The sequence below is a fragment of the Neoarius graeffei genome, chromosome 3, assembly GCF_027579695.1.
Source record: "Neoarius graeffei isolate fNeoGra1 chromosome 3, fNeoGra1.pri, whole genome shotgun sequence".
Taxonomy (NCBI): domain Eukaryota; kingdom Metazoa; phylum Chordata; class Actinopteri; order Siluriformes; family Ariidae; genus Neoarius; species Neoarius graeffei.
The window spans coordinates 102,041,991-102,061,359 of NC_083571.1; the positions used below are offsets into that span (position 1 = coordinate 102,041,991).

At 46.0% G+C, this 19,369-nt stretch overlaps 1 protein-coding gene across 1 annotated transcript in view; it reads right to left on the reverse strand.

Annotated features, from left to right (window-relative positions):
• Nucleotides 1–19,369, reverse strand: part of LOC132882637 (phospholipase B1, membrane-associated-like) — an 89,544-nt gene that overhangs the window by 63,001 nt on the left and 7,174 nt on the right. Inside the window, exons 4-8 of the mRNA XM_060915723.1 lie at nt 16,041–16,104; nt 15,914–15,948; nt 15,664–15,733; nt 15,462–15,513; nt 13,459–13,536 (exon numbers count right to left, since the gene is read on the reverse strand). Coding sequence (XP_060771706.1) covers nt 13,459–13,536; nt 15,462–15,513; nt 15,664–15,733; nt 15,914–15,948; nt 16,041–16,104 — 299 coding nt within the window. The remainder of the gene's footprint in view (nt 1–13,458; nt 13,537–15,461; nt 15,514–15,663; nt 15,734–15,913; nt 15,949–16,040; nt 16,105–19,369) is intronic.

Here is a 19,369-nt window from a genome sequence, read left to right on the forward strand (position 1 = left end):
AAGAACACTAAAACGACAACTGGCCGAAGCTCAAAGGAGAGCAGAAAGCGCGGAGAGTAGCCTCGTGGGCCTGAGAGCCACACAAGATGAACTAAAGCGCGAAATAGAATACCTCAGAGAAGAAGTGACGCAAGCACGTCGCTCAGATGAGGGATCGGCCAAACCCTCCCAAGAACAGAGTTCCGCTCTGGAGGAGGAAGAACCTGAGCTTAGAACGGTAGATCAGACACCGCACTCAAGCTCAACTTGCGTGAAAGTCGCGCGATCGCCACCTCGTGGCGCTGGGAGTTTTTACTTTACTCCCCACTACACCCCCTCGCGCTTCAATATCGCTGCAGCCTCTAGCCCGCAGAAAACGCCGCGCTACGTACCCTCAGACTCCTCTGACGGAGAGGCCGCCTACAAGCCGAAACGCAGACATAGGCGATATGAGAGCAGCTCAAATAGCGAAGACAGCGAGGACCCCTACGGGTCAAAATCAAAACGCCTCGTCGCAGAACGCAAAACTAGGATCCGCCAAATCGACGTCCTTGCGAAAGACATAGAGCGTTTTGAGCCGGAAAATCATAGACACCGAAGCGTTAATGATTATTTCCGGGAAATCGAGCATAGCCTCCTGGACCTGCCAGAGGCTACGTCGCATGAAAAGGCCAGACTAGTCTGGAAAACTTTAGGTAGTGGCGTACGAGCATTCGTTGAGACCCTACCGCAGTCAGTCCTCGACGACTACAAGAAAATATGTAAGTACTTGAAAGAGGAATACTCGTTGTACGAGGACGAGACTGCTGCGACGATGGGTGCCATTCTAATCAGACAGAAACGAAGCGAACACCCTCGCGAGTACTACCGTCGGCTCCGTGCAGCGTACTTTCAGGGCAGAAGCGAGCCCGGGCTAGAGGAAGATCGCAACTTCAAGTCCCTCTTCCTCCATAACCTTCACCCGTGCATCCGTAACCAAGTAACACTCGCGTGTCGCCAGCGCCCCCATACTATGAGAGAAATGCGTCGCACCGCACAACTAACGTGGGAGACGTTCGTCCGACCCACAGACCGCCACGAGGACGATCCCAGAGTCCTCAGCCTATATGAGCAGGAAGGTCAGTCCTTAGGCCTAGAAGGGGGTGAAGCCCCAAACCGCGGGCCCCCTTGGGCGAACCCAAACCCCGGCCACCAGACGTCGAGTCAACCCAAAGGTAACTGGAAAGTTCGACAAGCTGGAGCCAAGGGGGAACAGGGCCCCAACGCCAAAGGGCAAGGTAACCGCAAACCTGGCAGTCACGGCCCTAAATCTCAGAATAGCGGACAGTCAAGGCCCCATCGCAACTCCTCTCGAAGGGAGCGGAGCCCTAAGCTAGCTACCGCTAAACAAGCCAACCAAGAGCCGCTTGGGATGGCAGAACTGAGGGCTGAATTAGCACGGATTAAACAAGCCAACCAAGAGCCGCTTGGGATGGCAGAACTGAGGACCGAATTAGCACGAGTTAAACAACTGCTGAGCAATAAGAACAGGAAGGGTAAGCCAAGCAAGGACAGGGACGAACCGTCAGCATGACTAGGCCGGGACCCATCCCCACCACCACCGCGTGTCTACCTCGTGGGGTGGGGAAAGGACCCCTGCCCAATAGGCAGCGATGAGTTGAAACCACCCCCTCCGTTAGTGAAGCCTGACCCGCAGGATGCACCCCTGACGCAGTTTCTTGGAGATTTGGTTAGGAAAGGCAACGCCAAGCGTATCTATACCCCAGTGGTGGTAGAAGGCAACGTTTCCCTCCAAGCTCTCTTGGATACCGGGTCGGAAATCACCCTGATGTGTTCCAAAGTCTTCACAGAGGTTTCTGATGCGCGGCGCGTGCAAGGTAGACCCATCAGAACCGAACGTTGTGACGTCAACTTGGTTAGCTTCACCCAGAATCAAGCACCAGTAACAACCATTGCATGGTTAGAACTCACCTTCCAGGGCATGTCCATCACTCACCCCACTTACATCTGCTCTGTCGGTGTAGAACCGTTCCTCATTGGCCAAGACCTACTAGATAGGCTAGCGCCCCTCATTGACTGTCGTCGTGGGCAACTGTGGGCCCAGGTCGTGTCCCCACAGACCCCAGATCCTCGTCGTCACGATCGAGCCTGTTGCGATGAAGTTAGCGTGGAGGCTACTCCACCGATAGCTGAGTCAGGGCAGGTCCCCGAGAACCTCGAGACCACTCCGCTCCACCCTGAGCCGAGTCAAGACGCACCAAACTCAACCGACACTCTTCTCAACCGCAACGCGCTTGATGGCCACCCGTCTTTCCTTTGCTTTCTTGGCGAATCTGCCCCAACCAGGTACTACCCCTGGATATCTGGCAACATTACTGTCAACGGCGTCACGGCACCTGGCGTCAGGTTAGCGCTTTGGTCAGAGAAGTCAGCCATCAGCCAAACGTGGTTCGACATAGTGCGTCAGAGCACTCCTTCCCCTGTCTTTGTGCAGAAGAGCCACCGGCTACTGTCAGCCGAACAACCCCAGAGCCCCATCAAAGCCACGGGCGTCTGCGCCGTGTCGCTCGCCATCGGTCAGAGAGAATTCCTTCATTTCTTGAGTGTCGTCCCCGGACTTCCTGACCCACTGGTCATTGGGGCAGACATCTTGGTCAGACTGGGAGCCCAACTGGACCTAGTCAACCGGGTCATCTGGACCCAAGCCGACGCTGCTAAACACCCGTTCCAAGCTGACCCGGAACAAATGCGGTCAGGACAAACGATTCCCCAAGCCTGCCATGTCGCTAGCGAATTTGACATCGTCATTCCCGCTAGGACTGCTGGTTCCCCTCTTAAGCTGGTCATCATGAAAGACCAACAATTTCGTAGCTCCCAGGCATTCTTCCAGCCTCTCAGATTCTTCATGGAGCTCGATTTAGCCGTGTGTGGGACTCCGCTGCTTGAAGTGAGTCATCGTTCCGCTTACCTCCTGGTTCAAAACTCCACGCGGGACGCCATCACGATCCCCGCCCGTCGGCCTTTAGGCCTTCTGATAGATCAGGCATTCCATGACTTTGAACTCACCATTCCAGTCATCGGTGAGCTGCCAACGCCGGACACTCATTCCGATCCAGTGGAACCTCCCTGGATCACTCTTCCTTTCCACATGATCCGCATCGAACCTCACATCATGCTTTGCGATGAGCGCATAGTCATGACCAAAACTGACACCCCGAAACACATGCTGGTGTACGCTCTTGCCACGCAATCGAGCAACGACACCCCTGCAACTGAGGTCGTCGATTCAGCTCTAGGTGAACCGTACCCAGGCTTCGAACGAGAAGTTCAACAACAGCTGGTGAAAGCTGACAGCCTGACCACGGACGCCCAGAGACGACAGCTCCGTGAACTGTTCTACGACTTCAAGGCGATCTGGGCGCGAGATTCTAATGACTGCGGAGTCACAGACATCCACACCGTCCGAATCCCAACAGATCCGAACGCTCCACCGACGTTCGTGCGGCAATACAAAATCCCGTTAGCCGCATACGACTCAATACAAGAAACACTGGACACTCTGCTGGAAAAGCAGATCATTCGCGAGTGTAACTCGACTTACAACTCCTCCTTGTGGCCGGTGCTGAAACCGAACGGCAAGTGGCGTCTCACCATTGACTATAGGCAGCTGAACAAGCAAGTGCCCTTGTCAAGATGGCCCATGATCCATCTGGATCAAGAACTTGCCAAGGTGAAGGGTGCAAAGTTCTTCTCCACCGCCGATGTGGCGAGTGGATTCTGGACCATGCGCGTGGATCCAGCTGACCAGCACAAGCTGGCCTTTTCCTTTGGGAACCGCCAGCTAACTTTCAACCGATGTCCGTTCGGCTACGCGAACTCCCCCGCTGAATTCAACATCTTCTTGCATAAGGCAATGAGCGATGCCGCAGCTCGTGGCAACTTGATCTATGTCGATGACATCCTCATTAGGTCACAGACTTTTGATGCACACCTCGAAGAGATACGCCATGTTCTGTCTCAGCTGTCCAGAGCAGGAGCGAAGCTCTCGGTCACCAAAGGGCAGTGGTGTCGCACCAAAGTTGAATACGTTGGACTGTGCGTTGGGCCAGATGGCATTGAACCCCAGTCGGGGAGGGTGCGGGCTATCCAAGACATCAAAGCCCCATCCAACGTACCCGAACTCAGGAGCTTCTTAGGGGTCTGCAACTACTCCCGACAGTTCATCGAGGACTACGCGGAGATAGCACGACCGCTCACCGAGCTCCTCCGAAAGGATAAACCCTTCCAGTGGAGTGAGCCTCAAGAACTCGCGTTCAAGAGCATGAAGCAGAAGCTCTGCTCTGCTCCCTGCCTCGCGTATCCCGACAAAGACAAACCGTTCTTCTTGGAGGCTAGTTTCTCCACCCACTGCCTGAGCGCTGCACTGTCACAGCAGCATGACAAAGATCGCCGTGTCGTAGCATACGCCAGTCGGCCCCTCAGTGCTGTGGAGTTTAAATTTTCAGACTGCGAAAAAGCCCTGCTGGCCACGGTCTGGGCCGTTGAACACTTTCGCAGTTACATTGGTGGCCAGAAGGTGGTGATAGAGACCAATCATCAACCGGTCTCGTTCTTGAACCACCAGAGGCTGAGAGAGGGAAGAGTTTCGAACAGTCGCATCGCAGCTTGGATGATGGCACTACAGGGCTACAACGTCGAGGTGAAGTACGCCCAGAACCACAAGATGGCGCTTGGCCGAGGCCTGGCGGAATGCCAGCATTGCGACTGCGAGAATAGTCCGGATCAAACCGAACTAACAACCGTACCTGCTCTCCCCTCCGACCACCACTACTATGACGAGAACGTCTGCAAAGACCTCCCCACCGCTTACATAGATGGATGCTCATTCCATCATGAACGCAAAGTCCAAGCCGGTGTCGGTATCGTATGGGCGAACGGCCCTATACAAGGGAAATACCAACATCGACTCGGGGCTAAGACTGGTCAATATGCGGAGGTAGCAGCCGTGCTCATCGTCCTGCAACAAGCTGCCCGTGAGAACATCAAGCGGTTAGTCCTCTGCTCTGATTCAAATTATGCCAGGCATAGCTTCGTCTCACACTTTCCCTCGTGGAAGGTGCAGGACATGAGAAACGCAAGGGGCAAGGAAGTGAAACACTCCGAACTCTTCCTAGCATGCGATCGACTCGTAACCGAACAGGGAATGTGCGTCTATTGGAAGAAGGTGAAGGGACATTCTCAAGTCCCAGGACCTGACAAAGTCGGTAACGATGAGGCAGATGGCCTCGCCAAAGCGGGAGCCGTAGACGGCCCCCTTTGGGAATTCCAGCCGGCATGGCTTCCCGAGACGCCACGCCATAACGTAACCGCGATTACTCGCCGACAGGCTAGAGCAGGTCAAACTGACGCAGTACCCCAAGCAGGAACAGTGCAACTCGGCCGACTGCCCCAGGATGCCGACCTGATGTCTATGCAGGAAAGGGATCCCGTGATCCACCAAATCCGTAAGTTCCTTGCGGACCCCATGGCGTCCCCAATTTCCCCACAAGAGTTGCAACAGTCCCGAGACTTAAATCACTTTCACAATCTCAAAAACGGCTTAAAACTCGAGAAAGGACTCCTGGTGTACACACCACGCAACCAGGGACCTCCCCGGTGGGTCGTGCCCACAGATCATAGGGGGGTCATGTTGCAGTACGCTCACGACAGCCCGTGCGGGGGCCATAGGAACGCTCAGGCGACCTACCAGACACTCCAACAGATTGTCTATTGGCCCTTCATGATTCAGGACGTTACCGAGTATGTCAAAGGGTGCTTGATTTGCTGCCAATTCCGACCAGCCCAACCGTTGAACCGCGCCCCACTGCAAAGCAAAGGCATCTCATTCCCCTGGTCTAATCTCCAGATAGACTGGGTCGGACCGGTGCCGAAATCGGCTCGAGGTAATAAGTATCTCCTGACCGTCACTTGCGCGTTCACGAAGTGGGTGGAATGTTTGCCCGCCCCAAACGAAACCACAGAGACCACCGCTCTCCTTCTTATGAACCATGTGTTCAGCCGTTGGGGCTTGCCCCTATCCATTGATTCCGACCGAGGTACTCATTTCACCGCAGAGGTCATGAGAGTGTTGTGGGAGATGCTCGGAGTCGAGGCAAAATTCCACATCGCGTATCATCCTCAGTCTTCCGGTCAGGTCGAACGCGCCAACCAAACCATCGTGAGCATGCTTCGCAAGTATGTGAGTCACCATGGCAAAGATTGGGACATCAAACTCCCTCTGGTGCTGATGGCTATTCGGTCCACTCCTCACCGCACCACCGGAGTCACCCCGTTCGAAATGATGACTGGCCGTGAAATGGTTCTTCCCTTACATCTCCTCTACCGACCAGAGGACCTAAGCGTTGCCACTGCGTACACCGCACACCAGTACGTCACCGACTTGCAACGCCACTTGCAGGCCACATTTGCGTGGGCCCAGGAACACCTCGAAAAGAGTGCGAAAGGACAGAAAGCTTACTACGACAGAAAGGCGGCACACCGTGAGTACGAAGTAGGCGACAGAGTCCTATACTTCAATTTCACCAAACCGGTAGGAGTAGCCAGAAAATTCTTACCCCATTGGTCCGGTCCTTTCGAAATCGTCGGTAAACTGTCCCCCGTCGCCTACCGCATCAAAACTTCGAAGCCCAGCCAGGCGCCTTCGTATAGATGGGTCCATAGCAACCAAATAAAGCTTTTTGAGCAGTCCACACTCCATAGGGGGGTGGACAAACAATAAGTTATAGCCTCCCCAACTTAGTTGCATGCCTCTCAATCCATAAGCGTGCATCTATAAGTAACCACCCTTGTTACCACTCAAATCGGAATAACAAACTCCTGTATGTTGCAGAATGGCCCCTCTCTGGATCCTCGGCATCTTCCTAGTCCTGCAGACCACATTGGCCGGTAACATAGTGGAACCAGGTCCGCCGAGTGGCATTGTTCTCCAAGATGCCCCAGGACTGCTCCTCACCAATTGCCGCGTCCATACCCAGCGCGTGTACACCCGCCTCGATCCTTGGGACGTGTACCGTAAGCATTTTAGATCGCCCACACAAACAAACCTTGAAACCGGGCCTGACTCCGAGATTGGGTCCAACATCGAACACGCCAAGCGTACCACAGTTCACATGCTCGAACAGTTACAGAAGTTCATAGTCACTGAGGAGGAACTCAGCGGCAAAACGGTTCCTCGGAGGACTACTTACTGCTGCATCTGCCATTGGCTCTCTGTTCTCAATGGGCCTGTCTGCCGTTAACACCGTTAGCCTGACCGCGGTCAAACGAGAAATGAACATTCTTAAGGAAGAAATGCCAGAAATCCAGGGTAGACTATTAACTCAACAGGAGGAGCTGCAGGGCCTAGGCAAAACCCTGCAGGGAACCATACTAACCGTTAACATGCATTCTACATTAATCAAGAACACAGTACATGCCGTAGACAGGCTAGCGATAATCATGAGAAGCGAAGTCAAGTACGTCCGAGTAATCCGAGACCTAATGCAGGACCTGATGAGAGAAGTAAGTAGCTCTCTCAGCACCCTGAGTGGAGGTAAAATCCCACCATATTTGATACCCCTCAGCATGGTTGACAGCATACTCCGATCTACTACCACGACTAACGTTTACTCATCACAGATTCATCTGGCTTATAGTCTTGGCAGTGCTATCCCCATTTTTGTGAACCCTCAAAACCTAGAAATAGGCTTCATCCTCAATCTCCCCGTTATTGAACGGCAAAACATATACAGAATCAAATCTGTCCTTAATGTAGGTTTCTGGAACAACGACGTACACGTACGTTTGCAGACACCTTCCACCATAGCCTATCACGATGACAACCCCTCTATCTACCTCGTCCCTAACTTAGACATGTGCACCTCTACCAAAGATATCCACTGGGTCTGCCCCAGCAATCCCTTTATCCGAGACACCACAGACCGTCTCTGTGGATTGACAAAAGTCCCCGAGCAGAAGTGTGCAGGCAAATTGTCTATTAAAGATGAAGGAATAGGAACTAGAGTAGAAAGAGCTGGTAATCGGTGGCTAATCAACACTCCCCAAACTGAGATTCTGGTATCATATGATCAACATAACACTGCCACTAGAATGAAGATCCCTAACGAAACCTCTCTCCTAAGTGTCCCACTAGGAGCCACTGTTCACGTGGGTGACATCACCCTCCATCACCTTAGCGCTGACCAGTATGAGACCGAGATAGAAATGCCCGATGCCTTCCCAGGTCACGAACTTGAGATAAACTCCACCCTCCAAGCACAACTACTGCTGGAAGGGACCAAAACCGTGCAATTCGATCTTAAGCCCACTGGCATCGCTACCACTTTCTTGAATAACCGCGCAAACCCTTCGTCCGATCAAGGATCTTTAATAAGCCGAATTGCGCTGGGATTTCTAGCTAGCGGTTGGGTTATCACAGTCTTCATAGCCATCACTCTACATAGGTACATACTGACACTACACCGCAAACTGGACAAAACGATCTACGCACCTGAGAAATTAGATCGTGGCATTGTCCGATTCTCCATCAGGCCTAAGGCCTCCACTAACTTTCTTGAAGAGTAGGCTTGCTAACACGCTAACTAACCCCTCTTTTCCATTTTCCTTTATGGAGTTTTGATTATTTTTGTTTGCTGTGTGAAATATTGTATGTAGAAGGTAGCTAAGTAGCCATAGTGTAATTGTTTTCATGTCCAAGTGCCTATGCTTTCATGCCCAAGTGCCTATGCATCTTATGGACTGTATGAAATGAATTGAACTGTTGAACTGTGTCTGAAAGACTTTTCACAGAAAGGACCCTTGGAACTACCTCATTGTGGAACTACCTCATTGTGGAACTACCTCATTGTGGATTACTAGGGACCGTGGGTCGCAGACTAAACACCATGTGCCCATAGGGTATCACTCCTTTCAGCGCCTATGGCCAAGGGGGGAATGTTGGTAACTCGCCAGCGCCCCCTATAACGATCCCACAATTCCTTGCGTGCTCCACCCGGATGTGACGTAAGGTGGAACTGCTTTAACTGTATCGAGAGCGCCTCGATTCGTCCTCTCGTGTTCTGACTACTGGAGTGGTCGGACGGACTGTAGGCACGCTCGCCTACAGTGTTGAGACTAACCGCTATTGTCTGAGAACAGCCTGTTCAAATTAGTTTCGGCCGAACTTTTGAACGACCCGCTAAGTTTCAGTGATATAGTGGTTTCGATTCTAAACCTTTGCAAAGTTTAACTACAGTTAAGTAGTTTTCACACGCTAAGAGGCATTTGCGGACAGCTTCGCTCCTCTCAGCTTTTTCTCGTCGACGCATCACCGGAGGTTTCTCCTGAAGCACCGTGGGCCAGCTAGGCCTCCATCTTCCTGCTTCGTTAGCCGCGGTTGGACGCAACGCGCCGCTAACCACCTCTCCTCGGACCGCGACCCTCAGCGCGGACATCGGAGAAAGAACTTCCATCGCATTGAGTAGGCACTTGGGCAAATTTTTAATTTGTAGCTTATTCAGATGGTTGTTAGGGTCATGTTTAAGCTTTGAGCTATTTAGCATACCCGCTCAGACACGGAAGGTGTTTGTTTGTTTTTATTGTTTGTTTTGGTTCTGTTTTTTTTCTTTGAACTTGTTAGACAGGGTATCTTGCATGATATCTTTCCTTAACTCCATTGCTAGCTTCCCTATCTGATTAGCAGCGCAGCGACAAGTTTGTTATTTTAAGCTCCGAGGCTAGACCGCTACAAGGCCTAGTCCTCTCCATCCAACACATATATACACACACACACACTCTCTCTCTCTCTCTCTCTCTCTCGTGTTGAGTTCTTTGCCTAGATAGTCTGTTGGAAATTGTTGTTAAGTGCAGTGTTTGGATCCAGCTGTAGCGTGGTCAGATTCTCCTTAGCAACTTATTGCTAGCTACCTCAGGGTGATACGCTAGCTGGTAGGCTTGTGTTCTCGACTAGGCCTGCCGGCGCCATATTTCCCGACGCCATTTTGTTACCTCCCTCATTGAGTTACCTGTGATACGACACCTAGGCACTGACCGCCATTTTGTTTAAGCATTGCCAGAGTGGCTAGTCATTAGCATCTGCCCACAGATACCTACACAAAGCACACATTAGCCACAGAGCTAATCCTTTGTTCTATTTAGCTAACATTCCTTTGTTTTAGCTAACGACAAGCTAGGTCACACACACACACACCTCCACACACACGCACACACAAGGGATTCTCTTCTATCTCTTTCTCTCTCTCTTTCCCTCAAATTTATAGTCCAGGTGTAATTGTTCCATTGTTTTGTCTTGTTATTACCTTTGCCGACATTGAATGTATTTTGAGATTATTATTATTATTAGTGAGTAGTAGACAAATAAAAGCTAATAAAATTGAATTTGCATTTTACTTGTTCCTGTTGTTTATTCACAAGGTCAACTATTTAGAACTCCTTTTTCCTTCAGAATTTAGCTTTTGTATACAACTGGGTTTCCCATCTAATACAGAGCTACCATTAATCTTGAATGTAACCATTCACGGTGAGTATTAAGATTAATAATTTAAGATTTTATGAGACTGATCTTTATTTATAAATTGATTAATTTAATTATCAATTATTACATAATTTATAATTTAATTAATCCCAATTCTACCTACAAAGGCTAAGGTTACTCTTTCTCAACTCTGGATATCAAAAGAACGCCATTTGGCAGTTCCAGCACCACGCACAAGACAATCCAGACTCTTTTCATGTGTCATCCCACACTGGTGGAATGTTCTACCGAGCGCTACCAGAGCAGGGGCGTCCCTGTCTGTCTTCAAGAAACTCTTGAAGACTCAGCTCTTCAGAGAACACCTCCTGTCCTGCACTTAGACTTTACACCTCCCCTCTTCTCTACTGCACTCATCTTGCACTTGATTCCACTTTTGTACTCACACTCTAAAGCTCCCTTTAGTGATATTTCTTTTAAGACTTCTTTTATGTATCTTGATTGTTAATTTTCTTTTTGTAAGTTGCTTTGGATAAAAGCGTCTGCTAAATGAATAAATGTAAATGTAAAAATGTAGATATTGGAATACCATGGAAATCTGTAGTAGTTCTTATATCATTTATGGTTGCTGTCAGAAAGGCAGGCGACAGACGAGTATAAAAGCAGCAAAGACAGGATCAAAACAGGCAATGGTCAGGTGAGGCACAAACAGGATATCTCAAAGGCAGAGGCAAAAGAGCAAAATCCAAAAATACAAAACAAAGTCAAAACCAGAACAACAGGGCAGGATAACAATGGCTCAACTGAAACAATTGAAAGTCTTTTCTACTTTTGCAACGGCCAAAAGATCATTAAGGTGTCGATAATTATAGCTGCTGCTCTAGTAATTGTTGATCTCATAAAAGTTTTCAAATTGATCTGACTCAGAAATAAAGCTTGGTTATTTGCAACTAACAAAGACTTATCTCTCCAGTAAACTTCTTGCTATTGTTGTCTGTGCAAGTTTTTTCAAAACATTATAACAAGGATTTTTGAGTTGCACTCGGTTTTGTTAGCCCCTTGACGGAAACCCCATGCATCTCCTAATTTGAGGTGTGTGAGCAGGAGGTTGTTCCGCATTTTATGGATAGAGGACCTCGTGGCCTGAAGTTCATGACAAGCAAATTGAAGCTTTTTGTCGAGGACAACATTTGTGAAGTGGTTGAGGCCCTTTATCACTATATTCAGTCAACACATTTCTGTATGTTGTACTTGAGGCAAGACTTACCTCAGTCTTTGCCTGTTATCCCTCATGTTCATAAACATGGTTTCAGCTACCTTTCAGCCATGTGCTCTTCATTTTATTTACATATTGATTAATTTATTGAGTGTTCCTTAAATACAATTGCAATATACATTTTCATTGTTAAATTTCATTGTTAGCCTCACAAGAATATCATAATAAGGTGAACAAGAAGACAGAGTGATCTATATCCCCCGCCCTATATACCAACTATATACCAAGTTTCAAGATGTTGTCACATTTTTCAAGTTCTGCTGCAGGAAACCAACCCTACCTCTTTATACTGAGCTCAGCAGCCCATGGCATAAGCCCACCAGACCTTTGGTCCAGGTGAGCTAAAAATTCTCACATTTCTTAGTATCAAAAGGCACATATACGTTACTTAATCAACACATATACCAACTTTCAGGACCATACCACTCATAGTTTTCAAGTTCTGCTCCGGAAACAAAACCTACCCTAAGACTAACCCGAGAGACTAAATCTGAAATTGTTTCCATGGAAACATGAAAAATTAAAATTTCTCAAATTTCTTAGTCTGAAAAGGCACATCTACGGTACATCACCTTGTTAACATGTATACCAAGTTTCAAATCCGTATCATGAATAGTTTTGGATATATGCTCCAGAAACGAACATTGCTCTTAGAAACTAAGTCAAAATCTATTTTTATGTAAAAATGTGAAAAATACTTTCTTTCAAAAATCCAAAATAGCAAAAGGGACCAGTTCACATGTTGCTTGATATGTATACAAAGTTTCATGAAGATATCTTCAGTAGTTTTAAAGATATGGCCCAGAAACGAAAACATGACCGGACGGATGGGCAGCTAGATAGACGGACAGACGGAACCTGTTTCTATATCCCCCGCCAAACTTCATCTGGGTGGGGGATAACAAGAAGATTCAAGTTAGCAGAACTCTTGTCTAAACTTGAAAACATTAGTAAAGTCAAAAACAGTTGTCAAAAGTTGAGAAAACTCAAAAATCTCTTGCAGCATGTTGTCATGGTAATTTGAGTTTTCTCAACATTTTCGTTTTTACAGTGAGCTTCTTCTTCTTCTGGCTGCCCCTGATTAGGGGTCGCCACAGCGGATCTTTCATCTCCATTGCTCCCTGTCTTCCACATCCTTCTCTACCACACCTGCAACTTTCATGTCCTCTCTCAACACATCCATGTATCTCCTCTTTAGCTTTCCTCATTTTCATGTGCCTGGCAGCTCCATCATCAACATTCTCCTCCCAACATGCTCTGCATCTCTTCTCAGGATGTGCCCGTACCATCTCAGTCTCATCTCTCTTAGCTTAATTCCCAAGCTCTCCCCATGTGTTGTCCCTCTGATGTGCTCGTTCCTTATCCTGTCCAACCTTGTCACTCCCATCGCAAACCTTAACATCCTCAACTCCACCACCTCCAACTTTGCCTCCTGTCTCTTCGTTAAGGGTACGGTCTCCAATCCATACATCACAGCTGGTCTCACTACTGTCTTATACATCTTACCAGTGAGCTAACGGATACAACTGTGTGCAATTGCACAGGGCCACCAAGAGCTGGATAATTATGTCTATACTGTGGTTATTAATATCATTTTCAATAATTAATATAATTAATGCTCGGAAATGTGGAAGAAATGGTGTGTATCTGAGAGAGAGTGTGTTTGATCTCTAACCTGCTCAGCACACATACACTGTCGATCAACTGGCACGAAGATAATCACTAGCGTCCAGCCAGACTCTGCTATGTAGGGCTAAAAGACACATAGTACATATTCTGTTTATTATCTAACTGTATAAAAAATTAAATTGCAAAAATGAAATAAAATGAAAATATTTAAAATATAAATAAAATAGAAACAAGTGTAAAACAGTAAATAAAAATAAAAAATAAAAAAGCTAAAAATAAATTACATTAGTAATAATCAAAGAAGAAAAAACAGCTCTCTAAGATAAAAAATAATAAATAGGAAAGAATGTTGCAAAAATACAAATAAAAATAAATTAAAAAAACAATATAATCAGTATATTATATTATACAGTTAGGTTCATAAATATTTGGACAGAGACAACATTTTTCTAATTTTGGTTCTGTACATTACCACAATGAATTTTGAACAAAACAATTCAGATGCAGTTGAAGTTCAGACTTTCAGCTTTAATTCAGTGGGTTGAACAAAATGATTGCATACAAATGTGAGGAACTAAAGCATTTTTTAAACACAATCCCTTCATTTCGGGGGCTCAAAAGTAATTAGACAAATTAAATAATTGTAAATAAAATGTTCATTTCTAATACTTGGTTGAAAACCCTTTGTTGGCAATGACTGCCTGAAGTCTTGACCTCATGGATATCACCAGACGCTGTGTTTCCTCCTTTTTAATGCTCTGCCAGGCCTTTACTGCAGCAGTTTTCAGTTGCTGTTTGTTTGTGGGCCTTTCTGTCTGAAGTTTAGTCTTTAACAAGTGAAATGCATGCTCAATTGGGTTGAGATCAGGTGACTGACTTGGCCATTCAAGAATATTCCACTTCTTTGCTTTAATAAACTCCTGGGTTGCTTTGGCTTTATGTTTTGGGTCATTGTCCATTTGTATTATGAAACGCCGACCAATCAGTTTGGCTGGATTTGGCTGGATTTGAGCACACAGTATGTCTCTGAATACCTCAGAATTCATCCGGCATACTTTTTTCTTGCCATCATTCTGGTAGAGGTTGATCTTGGTTTCATCTGTCCAAAGAATGTTCTTCCAGAACTGTGCTGGCTTTTTTAGATGTTTTTTAGCAAAGTCCAATCTAGCCTTTTTATTCTTGAGGCTTATGAGTGGCTTGCACCGTGCAGTGAACCCTCTGTATTTACTTTCATGCAGTCTTCTCTTTATGGTAGATTTGGATATTGATACGCCTACTTCCTGGAGAGTGTTGTTCACTTGGTTGGCTGTTGTGAAGGGGTTTCTCTTCACCATGGAAATTATTCTGCGATCATCCACCACTGTTGTCTTCTGTGGACGTCCAGGTCTTTTTGCATTGATGAATTCACCAGTTCTTTCTTTCTTTCTTTCTTTCTTTCTTTCTTTCTTTCTTTCTTTCTTTCTTTCTCAGGATGTACCAAACTGTAGATTTTGCCACTCCTAATATTGTGGCAATTTCTCGGATGGGTTTTTTCTGTTTTCGCAGCTTAAGGATGGCTTGTTTCACCTGCATGGAGAGCTCCTTTGACCGCATGTTTTCTTCACAGCAAAATCTTCCAAATGCAAGCACCACACCTCAAATCAACTCCAGGCCTTTTATCTGCTTAATTGAGAATGACATAACGAAGGAATTGCCCACACCTGCCCATGAAATAGCCTTTGAGTCAACTGTCCTATTACTTTTGGTCCCTTTAAAAACAGGGTGGCACATATTAAGGAGCTGAAACTCCTAAACCCTTCATCCAATTTTAATGTGGATACCCTCAAATGAAAGCTGAACATCTGGACTTTATGCCCACATCCATTATATAACTATAACTTGAATATGTTTCAGTAAACAGGTAAAAAAAAAAGCAAATTTGTGTCAGTGTCCAAATATATATGGACCTAAGTGTATTATATTATATTATATTATATTATATTATATTATATTATATTATATTATATTATATTATATTATATTATATTATATTATATTATATTATATTACCTGTTGGGTGATCAGAAGGGAAACTGCTTGTTCAGCCTGATTCATCAGACCACTGGGAACAAAGACATACCGTGAGGAAAAAAAACAACAAAACAACACACGCACGCACACACACACACACACACACACACACACACACACACACACACACACACACACACACACACACTCTCTCTCTCTCTCTCTCTCTCTCTCTCTCTACCTAGATTGTGCAGAGTTAAATTCATCAGGTAACACACTGGTAAACTCAGGACTGAACATGGACATCTCATCTGAGTAAACAACAACAACAACAACAACAATCAATCAATCAATCAATCAATTACATTTATGACATACACAAACACTCTCTTCCCCAAACAACACACACACACACACACACACACACACACACACACACACACACACACACACACACACACAGCTTTAGGAATGAGTGTATATGACTTTACCCTGAAGGCTGCTTATAACTGCTGATATGACACTGCTGCAGGAAAACAAGAAGAACATCAATGTTTATGGACATTGCTCATTTTATTGTGAACAAATATACGTGTATATCATGATTCTGTGTCCTACCTTGGTGTGTGTGGGAGTCCAACGACGGAGAAGACTGTGATGTCTTCAGGCCTCAGTGAGTGCACTGCAATATTTGAATATTTGTTTTAAAAAATATGAGTTTCTCACTATTATATTTTCTTATAAAGATAGTTCAAAAAGAATAAATACAGTATATTGACAAAAATGTAATTATATTGTTTAAAAAATCTGTTTTAATATTTAATACTGGATTTTTTTTATATTTTAGTGTTTTACACACACACACACACACACACACACACACACACACACACACACACACACACACAACTTATGATGCTGTATAAAATGTAAATAAAAACAGACCTATATTTTGACCTTTATTCAATTTAATCCAATACAAAAACAAGATATTTAATGTTCAGACTGATAAAGTTTCTTGTTTTGTGTAAATATACGCTCATTCTGAATTTGATACCTGTGCCACATTCCCAAAAGTTGGGACAGGGGCATGCGTACCACAGTGTTACATCACCTTTTCTTTTAACAACACTCAGTAAAATTTTGGGAACTGACGACACTAATTGCTGAAGTTTTGAAAGTGAAATTCTTTCCTATTCATGCTTGATATATGACTTCACTTGCTCAACAATCCAGGGTTTCAGTTGTCATATTTTGTGCTTCATAATGCACCACACATTTTGAATGGGAGACAGGCAGGCCAGTTTAGCACCTGCACTCTTACTATGAAGCCATGCTGTTGTAACGTGCAGAATGTGGCTTGATATTGTCTTGTTGGATTAAACAGGGACATCCCTGAAAAAGACATCGCCTGGGTGGCAGTGTATGTAGCTCCAAATCCTGTATGTACCTTTCAGGATTATTTGGTCACAGATGTGCAAATTTCCCATACCATGGGCACTAACACACCTGCCTACCATCACAGATGCTGATTTTTGAACTCTGTGCTGTTAACAATCTGGTCCGTTTCCTCTTTAGCCTGGAAGACACAATGTCCACGATTTTCCAAAAGCAACTCAAAATGTGGACTCGTCAAACCACAGCACACTTTTCCACTTTGCGTGAGTCCATCTCAGATGAGCTTGGGCCCTGAGAATTCAGCAGTGTTTCTAGATGTCATTGGTATATTGCTTTCGCTTTGCATGGTGGATGCAGCAACAAACTGTTTTTACCAATAACGGTTTTCTGAAGTGTTCCTGAGCCCATGTAATAATGCCCTTTATATAATCATGTAGGTTTTTAATGCAGTGCCGCCTGAGGGAATGAAGGTCACAGGCGTTCACTGTTGGTTTTTGGCTTTGCCCCTTATGTGCAGAGATTTCTCTGGATTCTCTGAAACTTTTAATGATATTATGGACCGTTGATGGTGAAAACCCTAAATTCCTTGCAATTATGTATTGAGAAACACTGTTCTTAAATTGTTGAATTATTTGCCCATGCAGTTTTTTCAAGTGGTGAACCTCGCCCCATCCTTGCTTGTGAACGACTGAGCCTTTCCAATTGCCAGTTAATCTGTTTACCTGTAGAATGTTCCAAACAGGCAGATTTTGAGCACTCCATACCTTTCCCAGTCTTTTCCCACGCACTTCCTGTTTCCTGAGTTGTTCGCGCCGAGTCCTTTTTCCCGCGAGTGCCGGCGTTAATTACTAATCCTTTTTTAACTTTTTTTCTATAAATAAATTTCCAGTATCCTCTTCATTTTTATTATACTGTCGCTTTCATTTTTGTACTTTTCACTTTCGCTTTCCTTTTTCCGGTTTTTTTCTCATTCTTTTTTCGGAAGAACGCCGAGACCGGAAGCTTTCTTTTTCTCTCCTCCTGTGTAAAGTCCACAAGCGGAGGCCATCTGATCTGCTTTAATATCAACAGATCTTCATTTAAGGTACGTGAATCTTTTCATCATGGCACACCTTCAGCCTGTTCAGTGTGCTGAGTGCAGGATGTTTAGTCATTCTTCCTCCGTCACTAGCGATAGCTCTATTAGCTTTACTTGTGATAAGTGCAGATTAGTTAGCTCTCTGACGGAGAAGATTTCAGTGCTAGAAGCGCGTGTCCAGGCTTTAGAGCAGGTTAGTGAGCGTGAGAACAGTGTAGTTTCTGTTAGGGAAAGTCTGGACGCCCTAGGTGGAGTTAGCAATCCCCCAACTCCGGCATTAGAGCCCTTACAGCGGGGCGAATGGGTGACGGCTCGGCGGCATAAGCATAGAGCCAAAGCTACCGCTGAGGCTCGCCCACGGGAGCACCACTCCTCTCCGCGTCACGTGTCGAACAGGTTTGCTCTCCTTAGTGATGCACCCACTGAGAAACCTGAAAGAGCTCTGGTTATAGGGGACTCTATCATACGGCACGTGAAATTAGCTCAGCCTTTAGGGGCACCAGCAGCTTTAGTCAGGTGTATACCGGGAGCCAGGGCGCCGGACATAGCAGGTAATCTTAGGGTCCTAGGCAAGCACAGGTTCTCAAAGATAGTTATCCATGCAGGAGCTAATGATATACGCCTTCGTCAGTCTGAGGTTACTAAGAGTAACTTTGTAGAGGTGTTTAAATTAGCGAAGGCGATGTCCGATGCTGTAGTATGCTCTGGCCCCATCCCAATGCGGCGTGGCGATGTAGCTTACAGCAGGTTATGGTCGCTGAACTGCTGGCTGTCCAGGTGGTGCTCTGAAAACAGTGCGGACTTTATAGATAATTGGGCTAATTTTGAGGGCACTGCTGGCCTGTTAGGGCGGGACGGTATCCATCCCACTCGGGAAGGTGCTGCTCTCATTTCCTGCAGCATAGGTCATAGTCTCAGAACAGGCCTAGTTAATTTCTGACAATCCAGAGCCAAGGCCAGGGAGCAGACAAACAGGCTAAACCGACTGTCTGCTAGCTGCACAGAGTCGTCACTCAGGGCCCACTACATCGAGACTGTGTCTGTTCCCCGAGCTCAACAAAAAGGTAGAAATTTTCAGAGAGTTTGTTCCAGTAACCTAATCAATATAAAATTAGATCAGACTGACTGTACAGCTGCTGCCAGCACCTTTGATCTAAAGGTGGGGCTATTAAATATTAGATCTCTTACATCTAAAGCGCTAATGGTTAATGAACTCATTACTGATCAGGAGTTTAATGTACTGTGTTTAACAGAAACATGGATTAAGCCAAATGAATATATAGCATTAAATGAAGCGAGTCCTCCTGGATACAGTTATATACACCAGCCTCGTCTAACTGGCAGAGGAGGAGGCGTCGCGGTTATTTATAACGATTATCTAGGTGTAACACACAAACCTGGTTATAAATTTAATACATTTGAAGTTCTTCATACTCATATAATGTATGTAGCCTCGAAAAATAAGTCTACC